This window comes from Elgaria multicarinata, chromosome 8, assembly GCF_023053635.1.
Source record: "Elgaria multicarinata webbii isolate HBS135686 ecotype San Diego chromosome 8, rElgMul1.1.pri, whole genome shotgun sequence".
NCBI lineage: Eukaryota > Metazoa > Chordata > Lepidosauria > Squamata > Anguidae > Elgaria > Elgaria multicarinata.
This window is the reverse complement of record NC_086178.1, coordinates 16,423,122-16,443,563: the sequence shown is the minus strand read 5'-3', so window position 1 is coordinate 16,443,563 and position 20,442 is coordinate 16,423,122. Positions and strand designations below refer to the sequence as shown.

The 20,442-nt window shown below is 43.1% G+C and overlaps 2 protein-coding genes across 3 annotated transcripts in view; one reads left to right on the top strand and one right to left on the bottom strand.

The window, feature by feature from the left end:
* MFN1 (mitofusin 1) overlaps positions 1-11,645 on the top strand; it is a 43,498-nt gene extending 31,853 nt beyond the window's left edge. Inside the window, exons 14-19 of the mRNA XM_063131946.1 lie at positions 413-515; positions 3,199-3,428; positions 4,424-4,579; positions 5,701-5,897; positions 8,004-8,138; positions 9,422-11,645. Coding sequence (XP_062988016.1) covers positions 413-515; positions 3,199-3,428; positions 4,424-4,579; positions 5,701-5,897; positions 8,004-8,138; positions 9,422-9,491 — 891 coding nt within the window. The 3' untranslated portion in view covers positions 9,492-11,645. The remainder of the gene's footprint in view (positions 1-412; positions 516-3,198; positions 3,429-4,423; positions 4,580-5,700; positions 5,898-8,003; positions 8,139-9,421) is intronic.
* Positions 11,646-12,965: 1,320 nt separating this feature from the next.
* GNB4 (G protein subunit beta 4) overlaps positions 12,966-20,442 on the bottom strand; it is a 46,948-nt gene continuing 39,471 nt past the window's right edge. For both annotated transcript variants that reach the window (XM_063131948.1, XM_063131947.1), the window contains exons 9-10: positions 19,591-19,807; positions 12,966-18,694 (exon numbers count right to left, since the gene is read on the bottom strand). In XM_063131948.1, the coding sequence (XP_062988018.1) occupies positions 18,588-18,694; positions 19,591-19,807 (324 nt within the window). In that variant the 3' untranslated portion in view covers positions 12,966-18,587. The remainder of the gene's footprint in view (positions 18,695-19,590; positions 19,808-20,442) is intronic.

Sequence of the window (20,442 nt, the reverse complement as noted above, 5' to 3'; positions counted from 1 at the left end):
GTGTACAGCAACCAGTCCTAAGAGTCTTAAAACATGGGGATGGAACTCACTGCGTCAGGATTGTACACGTCGAATAGTATTGTGTCATTATATTTAATTGCTTCTTGTGTGTTTTTAAGAGCAGTACTAGAACAAATTTAAATAGCTTAATGTGCTCCTTTCAAATTGCCCACTAAGTGATGGTGAGGATGTTTGGAATTCAGTTCGACTATTGGGCAGTATAGAAATGTAATAAATAAATAAAATAAAGTTGCAAAGGGAGCCATGCTGATGGTTTAGACTAAGAGAGCAACAGTAATGCTCATGGCCCCAAACTATGCGGTCGCTTGCATTTGCTATGTCAGATTGCTTTGACAGCACCTAAACTAGGGCAGTGGTCTGCTAATGGTTTGCTTTCTCTGTGAATTGCTAGGAACTCAACAAGCACCTAGAAGAGGGCTTGGGAAGGAACCTGGCTGACCGTTGCTCCAGCGAAGTCAACAGTTCGATGTGTCAGTCGCAACAGGAAATGATCGGTAACGTTTGTGCCGAGGAATGCCTGGATGCTGCTCTTTCTCCCCTCCCCCCTTGCATATTTGATTGAGTGGAGATGTGTATGTTTTGATCGTCCGTCCATCCCCTTCCTCAAGTAAAAAAAGGCTCCCAGCATAGCTTGCCATCAATGAGGAAAATAAGAAGAGTCCCTGTCAGCAGACTTACAATCTAAAAAGACACAACACATGAGGAAAAGGCGATGGGGAGGGAAGAGGAAAAAAGTAGATTTTCTGCAGGGCTGCTGGAATGGTCCTGCTTTGCCTTTCATCTCCTATTGATGAGAGCTGGGGAAGCCCAATTGGAGCAGGCCCTGATGCTCTTTTTGTCTGCTCCTTCCTCCCTTGCTGCTGCTGCTTTCCCACAGGGCAGTTGATGTCAGTTATCCCTGTGGTGGTGGTGAGTTCAAATGGAGCAGGCCCTTATGTTCCTTCTGCCTGCTCCTGTTGGCTCCAGTCCTACAAACCTAAACTTCTAGAAACAGCAGGGCTGTCCCGTTGCTCTCCCCTTGGGTGCAGTTTCAGACATGTGGTCCGTTCTTACCAGCCAAATCTCAAGGTCACATTGATGTCCTCAGTTCTCTGGGGCTGGGGTTCTTTCTAGACCACCAACTTCCCATTGCCTCTGCCTCGCAAGGCTGCTGTCTATGATCAGACCGGCCTAAAGCCTGGGTCATGCAGCGTGCCCACGCCCACCAATGATGGCCTATGGGGCCATGGCTGGAGTCATGTGGAGGTGCTCATTGACGCCTCCGCAGTGCGGTCAACGTGTGCCTGTCATGATTTCGGTAAACACCATGGCCCTTTTCCAGCCGCCCCAACTGTACAAATTGAGGCTGGGGTGTATCCATCCCAAAATAATTGATGCCTGAGCAGGGTTGCAAGCCTGCAAACAGCTCTGCATGCACACAGGGTGCTTCGCCTGGGCTGTGTAAGCCAGACGTCTGTTTCCTCTGCTCTTTCGAAATCTCACTTGCTTGCTTGAGGCCTGTTCTTCTTCTTATTATTATTATTTATTTATATAGCACCATCAATGTACATGGTGCTGTACAGAGTAAAACAGTAAATAGCAAGGCCCTGCCGCATAGGCTTACAATCTAATAAAATCATAGTAAAACAATAAGGAGGGGAAGAGAATGCAAACAGGCACAGGGTAGGGTAAGCAGGCACAGGGTAGGGTAAAACTAACAGTATAAAGTCCGAACAACATCAAGTTTTAAAAGCTTTAGGAAAAAGAAAAGTTTTTAGCTGAGCTTTAAAAGCTGCGATTGAACTTGTAGTTCTCTGTTCTTACCCAGCAGAATGAAATGGATAGAGTGAATTGGTCCAGTTCAGGCTGCATGTGTGGGGCTGCCACCTTTGAAAGCCCCCCTGTGTTGTTGGTTTTTTTAAAATGCCCCACATCAAGTAGAAATCTAGCACAGCAAGTGAGAGGTCCTAGGTCCTGCCTTCAATTTGCTCTGCTAGCTTTCTACTTGCAGGTAGATAGAAAAGGGAAGCATTCAGAATTGTGTTTTTACCCCACCTCTAGTTTGAAGTAGGACAATCCATTTATACCACCTTAGAAGTTTACCCCTCATTCTGTTTCATACGTAGAGATACAGGGAATTTATCACAAGTTTCAATGTCTCGCTTATTTTTTTTAATGAACTCTATACCTCAAATTCCTGCTTACCAGGGCCTTTGGATTTCTGTATGTGTGTGTGTATGGAGGTGGATTTTATCTTGCATTTACAGTCCTGCCATGTTTATACCTATGCCAAGTGTCTTAAGGAAGTAATCAGAAATCAAGGTGAATAGGGGATTTGGGCCAGTGACCACCATTTTGTCTTGGCTTACTTTGGTTCACTTCTGTGCTTCAAAAGGTTTCTCTAGATCAGGGATGTGCAACTTCTGACCAAGTATTACTCCATGAACAAGTCAGTGACTGGGTTCAGAAAACATGATAACCCATAATGGTTTAAATGGTTGACGGTTGGTTATTTAACCCACCATGGGTTATCACATTGTGTGGAGGGAATATTTTAACCAAAGGTTAGTTATTTGGCCAAAATAAGCAATTCTGTGCACAGTTGGCTATTTGAACCAGCATTGGTTATCGTGTTGTGTGGAGGGCGCCATGGGTGATTTCATCAGCCACCGAGTTGCAAGGAAAGAGCGCTCAAAGCGGTAGCTGCCGCTCTAGTCCAACTAGCAGGATAGATTTTTGGCAGCAGTGGCTCATGGAATGCCAGCAGGAGGACTGAGGAGGGAGAGAGGGCGAGGGATGAGTGAGTCAACGCAGCATGAACTAATAGTCAACCCAGACCTGATCCTAATCCCCACCACGGTTGATTATTACCATGTTGTGTGGGGAGCAACCCCTAGATACACAACTGAGTTGATTATTACCCACTGTTGACTATCATGTTGTCTGAACGCAGATCTGCTTTGCTACTTGTTGGGGTGGGGAACGCTCGTAAACTGCATTGTTTTAAACTATAACGCGCCTCTCTTATCCCTCAAACAGATCTGGTTTTTAATCTTATACGCATGAAAGTGTGTACATAGAATAAGCATTCACTGAGTAGCACAACCAACCACAAAAAAGATAAAGCAGAGTTTGGAAATCAGTTTAATTTTGCCTTTAAGCCACTTTTCCCCTTTTTTTCCGTATTCTTTTTTTTAGAAAACCTGCAGCCCCTGTTGCCTTCAGGGGTCCAGAATAAGATCCACGTGCTCATTCCCTGCAGGAAGTTTGACCTCAGCTACGACTTGAACTGCAACAGCCTGTGCTCGGATTTCCAAGAGGACATCACATTCCGGTTCTCCCTGGGCTGGACGGCCCTCGTGGGCCGCTTCCTGAGCCCTAAAACCGCCCACAGGATGCTGCTGGGCATGGCGGAGCCAACATTTGCAGTGAGTTCTCCAAAGCGTTTCTCTACGTCAGGACTGTTCAACGTCCGTCAGTTCGGGGGCCGGTTTTGCCTGCCCTGCCCTGAACCCGCCGGGGGCTGCACCCCGCGGCCCCGGCTCCAAATGCGATGCTGAAATAGGACAGTGGGCATGTTCAGAGCTTTGGCTATGGGGCGGTATATAAATGTAATAAAGAATAATAATTAATAATAAGGCACAAAGCATGGGGCACGTTGGCCCCTCCTGCTCTACGTAAGTTCAGCATGTTCTTCTGTTTGTAGAGACTAATCCTGTTCCACCACATGCAAATAGCACCACCAGTGTGAATATGGGAATCTTGCATGCATGAGGGCTTCTTCCCCCAGTCACTTCAATGTTAGAGCAATTGCACGACTGATCACATGTGTGTGTGTGTTGTTCAAAGATGCCCCAGACAAGAATGACAAGGAATCTGGTACACATATATTTGCCAACTCATGTGCATGACACTCTCTTGCCTTGAGACTGGAGCTGTATTCCTTTGCAGATAATTCCAGGGCAGATTTGGGTCTCCTCCCATTGCCCAGAGCTGCGTGTGAGTCATGCCAAATCAGCTTTCATGTGGTTTGGGTCTTGGCTTTCTGTAGCGTTCCAATGACAGACTAGTAAATGTGTAAGTTTAATATTGTTCAAGGTGGAATTATTGGCACATCGGTACTTGTCCTGGGATGTTGGGCTATGTACAATAGAGCAAAGTTTGAAAAATATGCAGAATGCTGCAGAATTTGGACTACTTGGGTGCAGGAAATTATGTTACTTTAGTGCAGCTCTGCCCAGAAGCTATTTGAAAGCCTTTTATGGTTGATGCCTTGTGTGCTTTCAGAACATAGCCCTGCCCTTAGTTTCAGCCCCCTGGAGTCCCATTTTGGATAATAAACACACTAATATGAAATCTTGCCACCATCCGTCCCCCATCTCCTGGGTAGGCTGACTTGAGAGTTTGTGTCCTTCTCTTATAGATCCCCAGGTCTCTCGCCTCCACCCCTTGTGCCGCCAGTGCTCCTGCTCTGACCCCAGAGAACGCCTCGCAGGAGGAGCTCATGGTCTCCTTGGTCACCAATCTGGCATCGTTGACATCTCGGACCTCCATGACGGTCATCATCGTTGGAGGACTGGTGAGTTCCACGGCCAACTCTGCCTTCGTGAGGAATCTCTGAGAAACTAAATCTAGGGTTGGCCAGCATGGACGAGAGCTTCTGGCTTCCAGCTCCCGTCAACCCTAGCTAGCATAACCAGTGATGAAGGATGATGGGAGTTGTAGGCCAAAACATTGGGGGGGGGCACAAGTTGCCCACTTTGTACTAGTGGGTGCTGCTCTGCCTCCTATTTGCCCCCCGCCCCACCTTTGAGAGTTTTCCCCATCCCTGGTCCACCTTCTGCCTGCCCTCCCAACTTCATGCAGCCCTGCTATATACGGCAGCTCTGCTAGAAGTTTCCTGAAACGAGGCTCTGGACCTGCATCACATTTGTGATGCAAAGAAACCACCGAGAAGAATTTTAAGTTTCCTGCCTCAAACAAATGCTTGCCTGGATCCCCATCTCTGGGGTCTCCGGCCTGGTGCTGACGAGCCCCACTGTCCTTCCAGTGCGATCTTTGTGTGGAAAAGAGTCGTTGAGTCGCGTTGAAGCTCAGACCCCCCCATCTCTGCCTTTGTACTGAGTATAAAGTAGTACACACAACATGCTAACCCACACTCAGTGGTTAAGTGTGGGTCGTTTGTTGAACTGTGGGACAGTGTGTTCTCTAGACCCAGGACATTTTCTGCAGGGTGGCTTGCTAACAATGTAGTGTAGCTTGTTAATTGTCCTGAACAACCCAACAACAAACCATGGGTTCTCAAGGTGGCTTGTTCAAGAATAGTAAGCCACCCTTCAGCAAATGTCTTAGGTTCAGACAAAATGCTAACCCACATTACAACAAACAACCCGTGGTTCAACAAGAACCTACACTTCACCACTGAGCACGGGTTAATGTGTTGTGTGAACCCATTCAGCCCATTCAGTTTCTTGGACAAGTTGCTTTTCTTTTAACCTCACCAGTTTGCTTTCCGGGAAGTGAGTGTTTTGTGAGCTGCCATGGCCACCATGGTAGAATTTTATGAATAGGCAAGCATTTTGTGAGAGCACCCACAACACTCTCAAAATTCCAAATGTGTTCGCCAACCCAGAAACGTTGAGGACCCCTGATATATCTGATAGATCCTGCCCAGGTTCTGAGCTAGTGCTTCTCTTCCAGGTTTGGAGAACAGTCGGCTGGAAGGCCATCTCGCTTTCCTTGAGTATGTATGGGCTGTTGTATCTCTACGAGAGGCTCACTTGGACAACCAAAGCCAAGGAGCGGGCCTTCAAGCAGCAGTTCGTGAACTACGCCACGGAAAAACTGCAGTTGATCGTCAGCATCACCAGTGCAAATTGTAGCCACCAAGTGCAACAGTATGTCTTCTCTGTTTCGTAATTTGAGCTTCTGTCCCAAAGGAAAATGTTTCCTTTGCAGATATTGCTCAGCCTTTTTCCTCAAAAGAGTGTGTGAGCCCACACTGAAAGACTGCCTGAAAGATCAGTTTCCATTACTGAATGTGAAAGACAGTAGATTAGGGTGACCATATGGAAAGGAGGACAGGACTCCTGTATCTTTAACAGTTGTATTGAAGGGAGAATTTCAGTAGGTGTCATTTGTATGCACGCAGCACGTGGTGAAATTCCCTCTTCATCACAACAGTTAAAGCTGCAGGAGTTATACTAGAGTGACCAGATACAAAAGAGGGCAGGGCTCCTGCAGCTTTAACTGTTATGATGAAGAGGGAATTTCACCCGGTGCTGCATGCATACAAATGACACCTGCTGAAATTCCGTATTCTATGCCTCAGTTAGATACAGGAGCCCTGTCCTCCTTTCCATATGGTCACCCTACAATAGATTGAATAGAGAAGTTGTTCTTAGGTCATTGAAAGGATCTGTGGCCTGCCGTCCACAAACTTATTTTTCCCTGCCCTACCCTGAAAGTTTCAGGATACGTCTTCCTTTTCTGATTGCAACCCCCTTCTTACACTCACTTCAGTTATCCTTTTTTGGTCTGGTGATTTTCAAAAAAATCCCATCCTATCACATGTTCTGTTTGTACCCAACTTTGCTGACAATTACTTATGTTTCTGTCACATCAGGATGTAAAGTTCAGTGTAACTCAAAAGCCTTCATAAAGTGTGCTCTGGCTGTTAAACTTGGCAGTTTAACGGGGGGTTTTTTATTTAATGATGAAGCCCTACTCTGTTAGGGTATAAACCTTAAAAATTCTGAGTTTAGAATAAATTATGGAAAAGATATTCAGTTGTGCTATTAATACTTGCTTTGTGTCATTAGTTCTGTTCCCATGATTTAGGTTTTGGGCATCTTTTTTAACAAAGCACTTCAGAGAATGAAAAAAAACATCCCAGGATTTGCTTTTACTGCTTGCTAATTCTGTTACGAGAGGCCACTTCGGTTCCACCTTCCTCAGACTGAATTTTGACTGTACTTAAAATATGGGAAGGCTTTTCTTCCCATTAGAGCAGGGGTGGATCAACTTATGTTTTGACCTACAACTCCCATGATCCTTCGCCCCCGGCTGTACTGGCTAGGGCTGATGGGAGTTGTTGGCCAAAACATCTGGAGGGCCATAAGTTCCCTGTCCCTGCTTAAGAAGTAAAGGAAGACTTTGAATTGAGTGCTTGGCCAGGAAGTCAAAGGGGCCTTCATCTTGTTGCCAGTTTTCCATTTGGAGCTTCCAGGGTGAAACCAATGGGGCAGTTAAGTAGTTTGAGGCTCTGGACTTGGTCTTATGGCTTGGGCAGCACGAGGCTCTTCAGAAGGTAATGGGTATGACTTCACTCGCTTCAAAATTGGCGAAGCTCAAAATACCAGAACCCAATGGGGTCATCCCATGAAGCTGATTGAGGGGAGATCCAGGACAATTATTATTATTATTATTATTATTATTATTATTATTATTATTATTATTATTATTAATTTATATAGCACAATCAATGTACATGGTGCTGTACAGATTATACACAGTAAAAAAGGAAGTACTTCTTCACACATTGCATAGTTAAATTATGGAACTCACTACCACAGGATGTAGTGATGGCCACCAATTTGGATGGCTTTAAAAGGGGGTTCGATAAATCCTTGGAGGAGAAGGCTCTCAATGGCTACGAGCCCTGATGGTTGTATGCTATCTCCAGTATTTGAGGCAGTAAGCCTGTGTGCACCAGTTGCTGGGGAACTTGGGTGGGAGGGTGCTATTGCACCATTTCCTGCTTTGTTGGTCCCTGATCGAGAGCTGGTTGGCCACTGTGTGAACAGAGTGCTGGACTAGATGGACGCTTGGTCTGATCCAGCAGGGCTCTTCTTATGTCCTTAAGCTGTCCCTGCTGCATTTGGGGGCCTCTTTCTCATTCTGCTAAGTGGGGCCCCGGACTTCTGCCCCAAAGTCTGCTCTGGTGGCACTATTGGGTGAAACAAGTTGGTGGACTGGGCTTTATCTCTCTCTCTTTCTCGTAGGGAAATGGCCACGACATTTGCTCGTCTGTGCCAACAAGTCGACATCACAGAGCGAAACTTGGAAGAAGACATTGCAAGATTATCCAAAGGAATTACACAGCTAGAAAAAATCCAGAAGAACTCAAAGCATCTACGGTAAATCGCTCCGGGGAAAGCTGCCATAGTGTACTGCCTAATAGCAGACAGATCACATAGCTTTTCCATGTTTGTTCAAAGTGCTTTTGGGGATGATTGTGAGTTGAACTGGGCAGGAGCAAGGATGTCTAGCTTGGATTGATCTGGAGGTCCACTTTTCTTTATTTTTAAAAATAATTTCAAATTTATATAGCGCCCTTCATCATACTAGATTTCAGGCTTGTCTAGAACACATACAAAATAAGCAATTCAATAAAACGTAAACCAAAGATGAAAGCAACTGACACTAGAATGCTTTGGCAAATGAAAATGGGCTTGCCTGCTACCTAAAGGGTACAGTGCAGGTGCTAGGAGATGTTCTCTGGGGAAGCCACTGCTGAGGAAGCCCTCCCTTGTAGATGACCTTCAGACCTCCAAAGGAAGAATTATGTGGAGAGAGGCTGCTGCAAATTATCATAAGCTATGGGCAGGTTGATATGGGAATTGGTGCTTTTAAAGTTATTTATTTATTATATTTCTATACCGCCCCCTAGCTTGATGCTCTCTGGATGGTTTGCAAAGATCAAAAACAATTGAAAACACATTATAGAAAGTGTAAAACCATTTACATAAAAGCATGAACTTGGAATGCAGCTGGTAAAACAGGTTCTCTACCTCCTGTGAGTTCATCCCCGTGTCTTAAGAGTGCAGCCCAAACATAATGGCTCCCATGTAGCATGAGTGCTCTACAGCTTTCATGACATTGACCTTATGGGTCAACTCCATTGCACAGCAAGCTTCCACATCTGTAGCGCACATTTCTGGCAGCACCTGAAGCAAAGAATCTCTAGTCCAAGCCACATGTTTAAGCACCTTTTATGGACATCAAAATAACAGTATTTTGTTCGGCTGCACCGTTCTGGTGTTGCATTGGGTGTATGAAATCTTGTAAGCCGCTGTTGAGTACCATTAATTTTTTTTGTAGAAGAGCGGAGCAAAAATACTTAGAAATAAATGCATTGCATGAGCTTCCATGCAGAGTAACATTTCCATCAGCCCTCTGTCTCTTAATTTCCTGCGTATTTTGTATCAGAGTATTGGTTTTATACAGGTTTTACTCACACTGGGTTGTATCCAGTTGTGGCAATTTTTTGTTGGAAATTGTCTCCCTCCCATTCAACTGGCAGACTCCTGTCAACAGAGAGAGTACCCTTAGATACAACCCATTGGTTTCCTTTTTTTAGAAATTGTATGTTGGTTTAAGAAATCATGTATCCAAACATTTTTTCCCCTTTGTCTTGTAGGAAAAAAGCTATTCAACTTGAAAATGAATTTGACTGTTTTACAAAGGATTTTCTTCAGAAGAAGAAATGAAGAGAGAAGGCCTTGTGATTTTCTGATGCTCCAAGTCCAATTTAGAAGATGAAACGACCCTCACATGCCCCTCAACTCACATGAATTTTTCAAGCCCCTGTGGTTCTACTTGTCCAGTGCTGCCTGGCTATTCTGATGCTTAGGTTATGAACTGTGCCAGGGAGCTGAAAGAGCCAAGCAGTGTTTCCCATTGATTGAATCATTTTGCAAGTTTTCATAAGAGAGAAATAATTTATATTTACTGGCGCATATGAAATTTATTTGGAGATGTAAAATAATAAACTAGCAAACATAGTATTTTGTATTAGTTTTTACCCTAAGGGGCAACCCTCTCTTTCTGGTATCCAGGAAGAGAATAGGAAGAGATTCCACACTCAGTCCTGTGTCAAAGTCTTGTGTGAGCTGGAATTCCTGTGGCAAGGTGTGTTGCTGGCTAGTTCCAAGACTCTGTTACAGACCTGAAGTATAGAGTGATGACGAATTTTAGATGGGCTTTATGGATTTGAATGCAGAGACTATCAGTTTGGCTGGGCATAAAGTGCAACTTTGAATTTCTCATTTGGTTGAAAGATTTGAGACTTTCAGATTTTACATTGCTTATTTAAGTTTGAATACTCTCACAAAGGGAGCTCTTCAGTTTAGCAGATGAGCTACATATAATTAGCTGCTCTTGAGAAGCACTCTTCTAGGGTACTTGAGCGATGACGTAATCTGCATATGCATCCTTTCCCCAAATGGTAGTTCTTGAAAGCCAAAATAATGTTGTAATATGTGTTAAACTGGAATAAGGGTGGTAGGTGAGTGTGTAACATCTGCCACGAAATTCTAGTCACTCACCCATCACCAATCTAACCTTACTCTGGTATAATTTAGTTTTGAGATGTCTGGGTATCCACAATTGATGGATGCCTAAAATTAATATTCTGTGAAGAGCCTGAAGTACATAAAAACTCCAGAATTTCATGACAAAGCGGCAGGTGGATGGGGGATGACATGCCAAACCAGCTTCTGTTGTTCGTTCCCCACCTTGCCTCTCCTTACTATCGCATCTCAAACATCCTGAAAGTTAGGCGCCTGACTGCTCTGCATTTTAAGAGCTTGCACAGCATAAGGAATGAGCTATCAGTTATTGGGCAAATGCATAAGCAGAGCAGTCTTTAGGACCCACCGACCCTTCCCATGGTGGTTGGTTGTCCATCTGCACCAACCACAACGATCTGCATAGACAAAGGGATCCTCCGGCTTCCAGTCACCCTTTTTGCTTCGGCATCTTCCCATTGCAAACTTGGGTCAGTGGTTTCTACTAAAAGAAACTGTAGGTGCTTCAGTTGCTCGTGGTCATTATTATGAAAGTGCAGTTATGTGTTCATTTATGAATTGCTGTTCAGGATATGTGTACTTAGCACAGAAGTGGTTTTTAAATGTGGAAAATAAGAATATGCATGTTTTAAAAACCAATGAGAATTAGCTTTAGTTGTATAAAAGGGACCCTGTTCTTGGAATGGTGCTTGATAATGAGAGGTCACTGGTCTCAAAGGGCTAATAAAAGAATTGCTGAAGAAATAATAAACTTATTTCTTCAGCAACAAATGACGTTCATGCTTGTATTTTTCTCTAGCGCACTTGAAATGATTCATATGGCTCTTCTGTTCCTATGCTGGAAGAAGGGGTTTTGGTGGAATTCATTACAAATACAGCCAGAAAGGCTCTGAAATTCGATGAAATGTGAAGCTAAGTGACAACTTGAACTGTGCAGAAGTTAACTGGTAGAGATTGCAAGCATTTAAGCTCCATGTTTCCCTAACAGCATTTTGACATGCATGTTTTTGTAGTTATTTAAAATTGGTCAACGAACCCTAAATGCTGACCTTTATCTTTGATGAAAGCTACCCCGATAGATTTACCACAGAATCATTAATTAGCTGCTTTCTTGATCTACTGTCATACACGTTTCCAGTTTTTGTTGTTCCTTTGGCTGTGTGTATGAAGATGTGATTTACGATAGAGCAATCTGTTCCCTCATCTGCAAAGGCTCACTGCCAGATGTCTGGTCAAGTGGGAGTTTTAAACCTCATTACTCCATGACAATCAGTATTTGCCTCCAAGTTTATAAGTTCACTGTTAGAAGTTTTAACTAAATAAAACTTAAAGAGATTTGGCAGTGAAGTGTCCTATGTTAATAGCCCATCACAAACATGCTCATAAGCTTATTTGTACTTGAACAAGCCTCAGGGTTCCCTTGAACCTGCTGATATTTCTGCTTTTGCACATAGGTAGGGGCATTTTGGCTAAATAAGGACCAGCACTTGGAGAATGGTGATGGCTATTAGTACATACAAGTGGGACCTGTAACAACGTTGGTGTGTTCCTGTTCAGACAGAGCTATGGACCATGGAGGAGATCCAGTGTGGATCTTCCCTTCCCCCTCCTTCCTTCCCTGCTATTGTAGAAAGTTTCTCTTACAAGGTCGCAACTGCAACCTCATAAGAGAAGGCAGAGAGGGAGAAAAGGGGGCTTGCTGGTGGGAGGGGAGAGGCCAAGCCAGGCCGAAATGCAATCTCCAGTCCCCTCCCTGCTCAACAAATGGTAAGCTGGTTAGAGGGGCTCGTCTACCTGCTTTTTTGCATTTTAAATGGAGCAATGGAGGCGAAATTGCTGCCTCAGATGGCTCTGAATTCTGAGGCCCCCTGTCCATCGGAAACGCATCCCATAGGATTCCACCCTAATAGATGTTTGCACTGTGCATCTCCCAAAGCAAGTGATCTTCATATTCAGCAGGTTCATGAGTTTCAGGAGCTCATCAGAAGGATTTCTTCTCTTACATTAACTGCAGCTGTCCAGTAAGATTATTTTGGCGATACTGATGCACTTCTAAAGCAGGTAAAGCACTGGTCAATAATTTGACAGATCAGATTGCGATTGCAAAGAAATAGCGGGGGAATGGCCATTTATACAATAGAGCCTAGATCATAACACCCAAAACATTCTCTGTACTTTATCCAGGTAGTTTCATGAACCAAATAACCAGTTAGATTTAGGAAAGATTGAGAGCAAGCAATTCATAGAACATTCATTTTAAGCAGGATTTTGTCCATTTCCAAAATGCTCATTTTATTCTAATTAAATCTGATGGATATAACCTGGTTTTCAGTTAGGATAGATGCATAAACATTGACGTGTTTATTTTCTCTTCATATGTTTTGTGCAGTGCCAATATTTTCATCTTTTTGTTCATTGTGTTTTGTCAATGATAGCGTAATTACGGAACATATCCAATTCTTACGAACTTCAGGTTGAATCTAGATAGTCTTAGTTTAAGCCCCCACTGCTTTCAGTTTGTCTACTCCAAGTATGACTAAATCTGAATCTACAAGAAATGGGTGTGTGGGTGCTAAACATTTAAGTCCCCATACTGTCACCTTTCTGAAGAAGCAGGAGAGAGGCAAGGAAGATGAACCACCACAAGCAGGGAAATCCTAGTTAAAAGCAGTTGTTTATTGGTTACAATGTCAAGTCAGGGCAACATCTTTCACTGAGCCACTGTACAAATACAAAGGAAAGATTCATTATGGGGGGTGGGGGGGAACTATAAACAATTCATAGCAAGTGATTTTTTTTCCACAGGGAAGTTTTTATACAACAGCACTGTTAAAGAACAAAATGGCACAAGTCTCCCTGGGTTCTTTGTTTTTAATTCGGTTAAATAAAACAATTTAAGACTTTCTGAATACACAATCCAAAAGGCAGTGCAGAATCACTTGGTACCTGGAAATGTTTTGGAAGGTTTTCCTCAGAAGAAGCTGGAAATAAGTGAAGGTAAAAAATAAAGCAAAGAACACAACCCACCATGCACACACACACATCCTGGATGTGAAAAGTTGGAATAAGTCAGTAGTAAGAGCGAAAGTAAAAAGACCACCCATTTCTGAAAACAATCGGATGCAGTTCCATTGAGTGAAGATGCAAGTATACACAGGTGGAGGTGTGTCGCGGTGAGGAGGAAACAAAGAGAGCACCATTGTGTTGTAAAAACAAAGGCTTGAAATATCTCTAAGATGCCCATATTAGTCAAAAACCAAACATTGTGTGGCACAAGGAAGGTCAGGCACATTTTTTTAAAAAAAATCTTATCATTTATAAGTCATTAGTAACACTGTTCACGGACTCACCATAACATCACTGAGCATTTAACAGTCTTGCATGTATTTTATACAATAGTTGACTTAAAAGGGAAAAAAAAGAGACTTGCAGTGCCTCATATGTGGAAGAAATTACTTGGGCAGCATGAGTGTCAGCTTAAGGTAGGAGGGGGTAACACAGAGACACCCATTTCCAAGGTCAAGAACAGTTACCTGGCATTTCTAAGCAATGGCCAGGATCCAAACGTGGGCTGCACATGGGCCTAAGGTGGTTCCATGTATGCATGGAGGGGTTGATTGAACCCTTCCAGCTGCAGCAATGCTACTCAAGAGACTCCCGCCTTCAGGGAGGGTAACTTTTCCAGGAGGCAAGAGGGGCTGCAATGAGAACTGGTGCTGGGGAGAAAACACTGAAAAGACCCAGTAAGCATGCAGGGCTTTGGATTCCACCAACAGGGGGAATTTGTGATCTGTAGACTGGTCACACAGAGAACCCTATTGCAGCCACAGAGAACTAGAGGTTTTGTGTGGCCTGGCTCGGCTTTTCCAGCCTTTTGAGCCGCCATATGGAATGTGTTTAAACACCACTTATTAAATAGTTGCCTATTTTCATTCTTCGGCACCATCAATCCCAGCTTTGTTACATATACTGGTCATGGTACTGCCAATCACTCCCACACCAAACAACTGATTACCTCTCGAGTCACATTCACATCTGCATAACACACAAAATCTGGGGGGAAACGGGAGGGGAAGAAAAAAGAACTCCCTCTCTCGCTGGATGTTCTGCCTATATTCTAAACCAACACGGATTTTTGCTGTGGGCCAAAGTTTCAGAAACAGCAAGTGTTACTCTCCAAAATGCAACTCATCCCAAGCCTTGTTCAGTCACACTTTTTAGAGAAATGGCTAAATTGGAATTTGGAGATACATCAAGGGATGCCAGAATGTTTTCTAAGGACAATCAACCCTGAAAAATTCAAGGTATTTTAGGTGGAGAGCACCAGGCTTGGAGCTAACAAAGGGGACATGCATAATGCAGAAAGCTCTGATTTATCTTAACATGATATGGCCTATATACATTAAACTCATCACAGCTGTTGGCATCCACATGACAAATCCTCCTTCCCCAGCCAGATATAATACAACTCACTTCAGTCAGAGCCACCCTACCGTGAGTTTCCTCACCACCACCACCAGGTTGCCAACAACCAGCATTTCCACTGTGGCTACACATTGTTGACAGTCACTGGAAGGCAAACACATGTGGTGAAATTGTACTAAACAATATGACCACGGGGATGACAATCCCTACGTTGAGTAACACAGAGACCAGCCAAGAACATAGGAAAGAATTAGTATTCCCTGGGGAGAGGCCTGCATTTCCAATGCAGACACTTCAGGTTCAGTAGGTGCTTCTCAAGTAGCAAACTTTGGCAAACCTATCTCAGCTACTTGAACCCCAATAGGCAGGTCAATTTTCAAGTAACCCATGTTGCTTGTGTTCGTGGAAGAGTAATTCTACATTACTGTAGCAATAACCTTTTGTTGGTTTAAGATCAATAGCCTACAGCTTGAAACCCACTGCAACACTATATAGTAGTTCTTGCGTGGAACATAAACAAGATGACAACTATGCACTGATATAGATCCCATTTTTCAAAGATTGTGCTTCAGGTTGTATACAATGTGAATGGTGCTAAATCTACAAGGTCCAGTACATCAGGTACTAGTATGTAGCTAAATAAGTAGGGGTGGTCTATCACACTAAGGGATGCCACATTCCCTGTAAAGGAAGCATCAGGTATCTGTCAATGTGCATTTTGTGAAATGGAGCCAAAACATCTACATAGATGCACATTTACCATCAAATCTCAACAGGTGTGCAGTTGTTCTCAGCCATGTAGAATGTACACACATGCTAAAAAGAACAACTGCCCTGGGATTAACAAGCTGATGAACTGTTGTAAAGCACATAGGTGAAAGGAAAGAGCAAAGAATGTAGCTGTTTTCCCATTTCAGATGCAACCGTTTCTATGACAGATTTGCTCTAGAGGCACTCTCAAGTGCACACGCACGCACGCACACACACTTATCAGTTAATTCTCACAATTTGCAGTTAGGGTCCTAGGACAGGACAGAAATCCAGCCATTGCTTACAGCTTCATTGACACGAGTGTCGTTCCAAAAACTAACACATGGATGCAAACGGTTATCTCTAAACGAGTCCAAAGCAAAACAGGCATATTTCTAAAATTCCAAAAGGCTGTATAACATCTGCCAGCTTGTTTGCCTTAATGAACCATCCAATTTTAATTTCAAAATTTTCTGTTGCTAGTGCTACTGCACTGCATTTTCTATTCAAGGGTCACATTCTTCTTATTGGCATAGGGTCGTGTTAAGGTCATTCCGAAAGGTGGCTGTGTTTGTTATAAAAGACTGTCAGCAGCAGGTGTGTGTGTGTGTGTGTGTGTGTGTGTGTGTGTGTGTGTGTGTGTGTGTGTGTGTGTGTTAGAAGTGCATCCTGCAAAATTCAGAGTGACTGCCTCACCATCAATCTGAACTAAAATAACCGTCAAGATTATCAATAAATTCTGAAACACTGTGTGACCACTATCCAAGCCAGGTAACATCAATACTGGTTCTGAACAGTGGTCCACATAAAAATCAAAATACTGCTCTGTGCTTATGAATTAGGTCCTTCACATGTATTTGTTTTGGCAGAAACAAGCCTCTTCACACGTTAAGGGGGAATACTAAAGGGTTCTTTTTTACAGCTCCTAAATCTCCTGTGCTTGGCACATGAATTGGCACTTTTACCACTGTAGACGGGCAAACTGAAATGGCAGAAATTAGGGCTAATTGGTTTAAATTGACAAAACAGATGGTTTAGTAACAAATGTTTTAACATACTGACAGCTACTGATGTTTACTACAGAAACGGGTTATTTTAAAAAGTACTCTTTCTTTTTAGACACTTTGAGAAGGGGACATATACATGAAAAAGTTTAACTTCCGTGGATGTCTAAGGACTAGATCTATCTCCCATGTCAATTCCCAAATACTTCCAAAAGGGTCAGATTCACTTAATATCTTCTATAAGCACAGGTACATTTTTACCAGCAGCAAATATTGATTTCAGTGATTAAAAAAAAAACCTATTTCTAACCAGCCCGTAACTATACTTTTGTGAACAGGACAGTTTTTCTGAGCCATTGCAGGATGATCTTCATTTTATACAAAAATTTAAGAGACTGGGAATTCAAGTTGCAGTTCTTGGTTCACTGCAATGGCCCCCTACAACACCTGGCTCTCAATAAAATGCTGAGGCTACAGTAATTAATGGTTCAGGATCTTAAAACTGGGAAACAACATTCTAAAGAAAGATGAAGATGGGGAAGGCAATTCCCTAGTTAATGCTGTCATGTGATGCAGTTTCTCTCACACACACACATTCACAAATACAAAAGGCAACTCTGTTCTGCTGAGGAATGTCTGGGTAACCCACTGTGTAACTTGGCAGTATTAGAATGAACTTTCAGTGTTTCCTGTAGTAGCTGACTGGTGTAACTGAATCAAAGGTTTCAAGACCCAATTCAAACGATGGGGCATATGCTAGAGACCTCATAAGACTGTACTACCACAAAAGTTACAGGGTGGGAGAACAGTTCAGCTGGATATACTCATACTTTAACATTTCTCTGCATGTGGAAAACTAGTATACCAAGGAGATGTTTTCTACCTGAACCCCATTCACCTCTGCATATATGAGAGAATTTTAATGTAGGGGAGATGCAATCAAAACAAACTATGGCCAACCTGGATTTGGAGTGGTACAGTCCCATAAACAACATACCAAGAGGCTTCACTAGAAGTGGCTCTAAATTCAACATCACACCAGCCAGAACAGGCCAGTTATATTATAGGTTAGAAACTTCCTTACAACTACAACTCTTCTCTCTCTCTCTCTCTATAGCCATCATTAATTGGCTCAGCCATTTAGCAAGAGCAATGCCTGTCCCCTCAACATACATGCTGAGTCAAGTCACATTAGAGGCTGCTGGAAGCTCAAAATCTGGACACCCAAAATTTTCAGTTCTTATTTTTGTAGGGTGCATCTGATGACCTATTTAGCGCCTTGGTGCTTGGAGCCCCTAGCTGCCAACAACTGACCAGGATCTGCTGGCACTGAGGGAACAAACCCCATATTTAAATAAATAGGTCAGCAAGCAAGTAAGGCGCTAGGTGTCGCAAGGAGTCATTGGGGTTTGTTGGTTTCTTTTTAAACGGACACAAAATCAAAAACAGATCAAGCAATAATTCAAACACCTTCTGTTATAAAATCCACAAACAGCTCATCAACTTCACACTTTATCTACAGTAAAGTCACCAGAAAATTAAAAAGACACATTTAAAACAGCAATCTAGTTGATCCACTGTGGAACTCAGGAGGAGACATCTCAGGTTAAATGTATAGCTATATAAATGCAGTTTCTTAAAAAAATGCAAACATTATTTCTTTACTTACAGACAAAATGTTACATGATTGGCTGCTATGTGTATATTCAGTTATGTACAAAAGGTACAGAATTAGCAGGACTGGGGCACAAGCAGAGATCCCTCCAGGACAACGCAGCCAAACCAAACGTAAGACGGCCCGGCTCTTTTAGCTTCTGTCACCATGAATACATGTGCTAACCTTCACTTTTTTTTCTTTGAAGGAAAAAAAAAGTCACCAATTTCTCCCACCCATCACTTCACTTGATTTTTTTAAACTTCATTTACAGGAAGCCTATTTATGCAATAATCAGCGAGTAAAAAAACTTCACCTGTAAATACAAGGTAGAAATGTTATTTCACAGCAATAGGCTGCAGCATTGATCTCTCCAGATCTCAGTGGAGAAGGTGTGCGTGTCTAATCTGTGTGTGTGTGTGTGTGTGTGTTTCAGCTGCCAGATTAATTCCAGATTCTGAGAAAACTGTCCCAAGACCCCGTAGCTACTGCCATGCCATCATCAGTAACACCTAAGCAGCTGACTCGGTTGTCATGGCCAGCAAGAACACCTAGAGGGACAAAAGAGGAGAATGTAAAAAGAGAGGGCTTTGAGATGACACATTTTTTAAAAAAACAAAGATACAAGCCCGATTTATTCAATAGATTTATATCCCACTTTTCAGAAATATAGGGTGAGTTCGCACATCACACTAAGCCACCCTAAGAATAACCCACTGTGGTTGGTTGGCCTGTCCATTACTCCCGAAAGATGACAGCCCACTCTGCAGCTAAGAAGGGATGAGGGAGAATGGCGGCAGCACTAATGAGATCATGAAGAGCGGAACGGGTTTTCATTGCTGGCGGGCGGCTCTCTAGCGTCCCCAAAAACCCACAATAAAATTGTCCTGCTGCATTCAGATATCACAACAAGCCACCCTGAGATCATACCATCCTAAATAACCCTACTATAAGCTATGGGTTGTCAGGATGGCTTGTCTGCAAAAAACAACCCACAATGGAAAAAACGCTCTAGGTTCAGATGTCACGTTAAGCCACCATGCAACTACCCATGATATCAACCTATTGTGGCTTAGCATGACATGCGAACCAAGTCATACCCTCAACAAAGCACCTTACAAACAATAAAAGTGTTGGACACAAGCACACATTAATATGCAAAAACAAAAACAGCACTATCAGGTTTAGGGGTTGTTGAGAATGGAACACACACGGTGACCAGGTTCAGACAATCATGGGGGAGAAAGAACCCATCATGTCTTCTCCCATGCGTGATCACGATTTGCATAATTATCTGCAATGCAGCATCCCAAATCTAGGATGGCAATTTAAGTCAACATAACCAGCCAGCAACCTCAGCTACCAATACTGACTTTTGGGAGGTGCAGAGTCTCCCTCAGTTTTGACATTGGAAGAACTGCTCCCTTTCGTATGCACATCAACTAACCTGCACGTTCTCCTTTCAGGGTGTCCCAGACGTTGCAGTTGAAATCATCGTAACCTGCCAATAAGAGGCGGCCACTCTTTGAGAAGGCTACTGATGTGATCCCACAAATGATGTTGTCATGGGAATACATCATGAGTTCCTGGTCCGCTCGCAGATCAAACAGCCGACAGGTAGCATCATCAGAGCCAGTGGCAAACGCATGGCCATTGGGGAAAAACTGGGAGTTGAAACAAGAAACAAAAGTTACAAAGAAAACAAAATGGGGTGCCGGGAGAAAAGAGAAAAAGGGGCAGGCTCAGGAATCATTTTCCAAAATGGAAGTGTCCTTCACTGGACTCTAGCCAGGTTTGGAGCAGTTAAGAATATCCTACAGGATTATTTTAAACAAAGATTTGGGTTTTCAAATTATGATAGCAACTTATACAGCATACCTTCTTGAAACCATAAACTTGCATGAAACCTTAACACACACTTTAAAACATGTCAGGTCTTTTAATGTTTAAAAGATATAAACCTCTCTTCTGTACAAAGCATTTTCTTCCCCAAGCTAATTCTTCAAGTTTCACAGCAGTATAAAATGTTTAATTTAATCACGTCAGAAAATCAGGGGCTGAGCTACTGGATCAGAGGGACCGGCATAACCGGAACTTTTGTGTTCTCTCGCACCTCTTCCCAACTGGTAGATCTACAGCCAACAAGAGGTTTGCCTCCATCCCCCACCCCCAAGTCAAACTGATATTTTTGGGGGGCTTCACTCACAGTAGTTAACTTGCCAGAATGTTATGACCCACTCTCCCAAGGGTTGAAACATATGAAAACATTTCACACGCTCACGGCAGCTCCCTCAACATC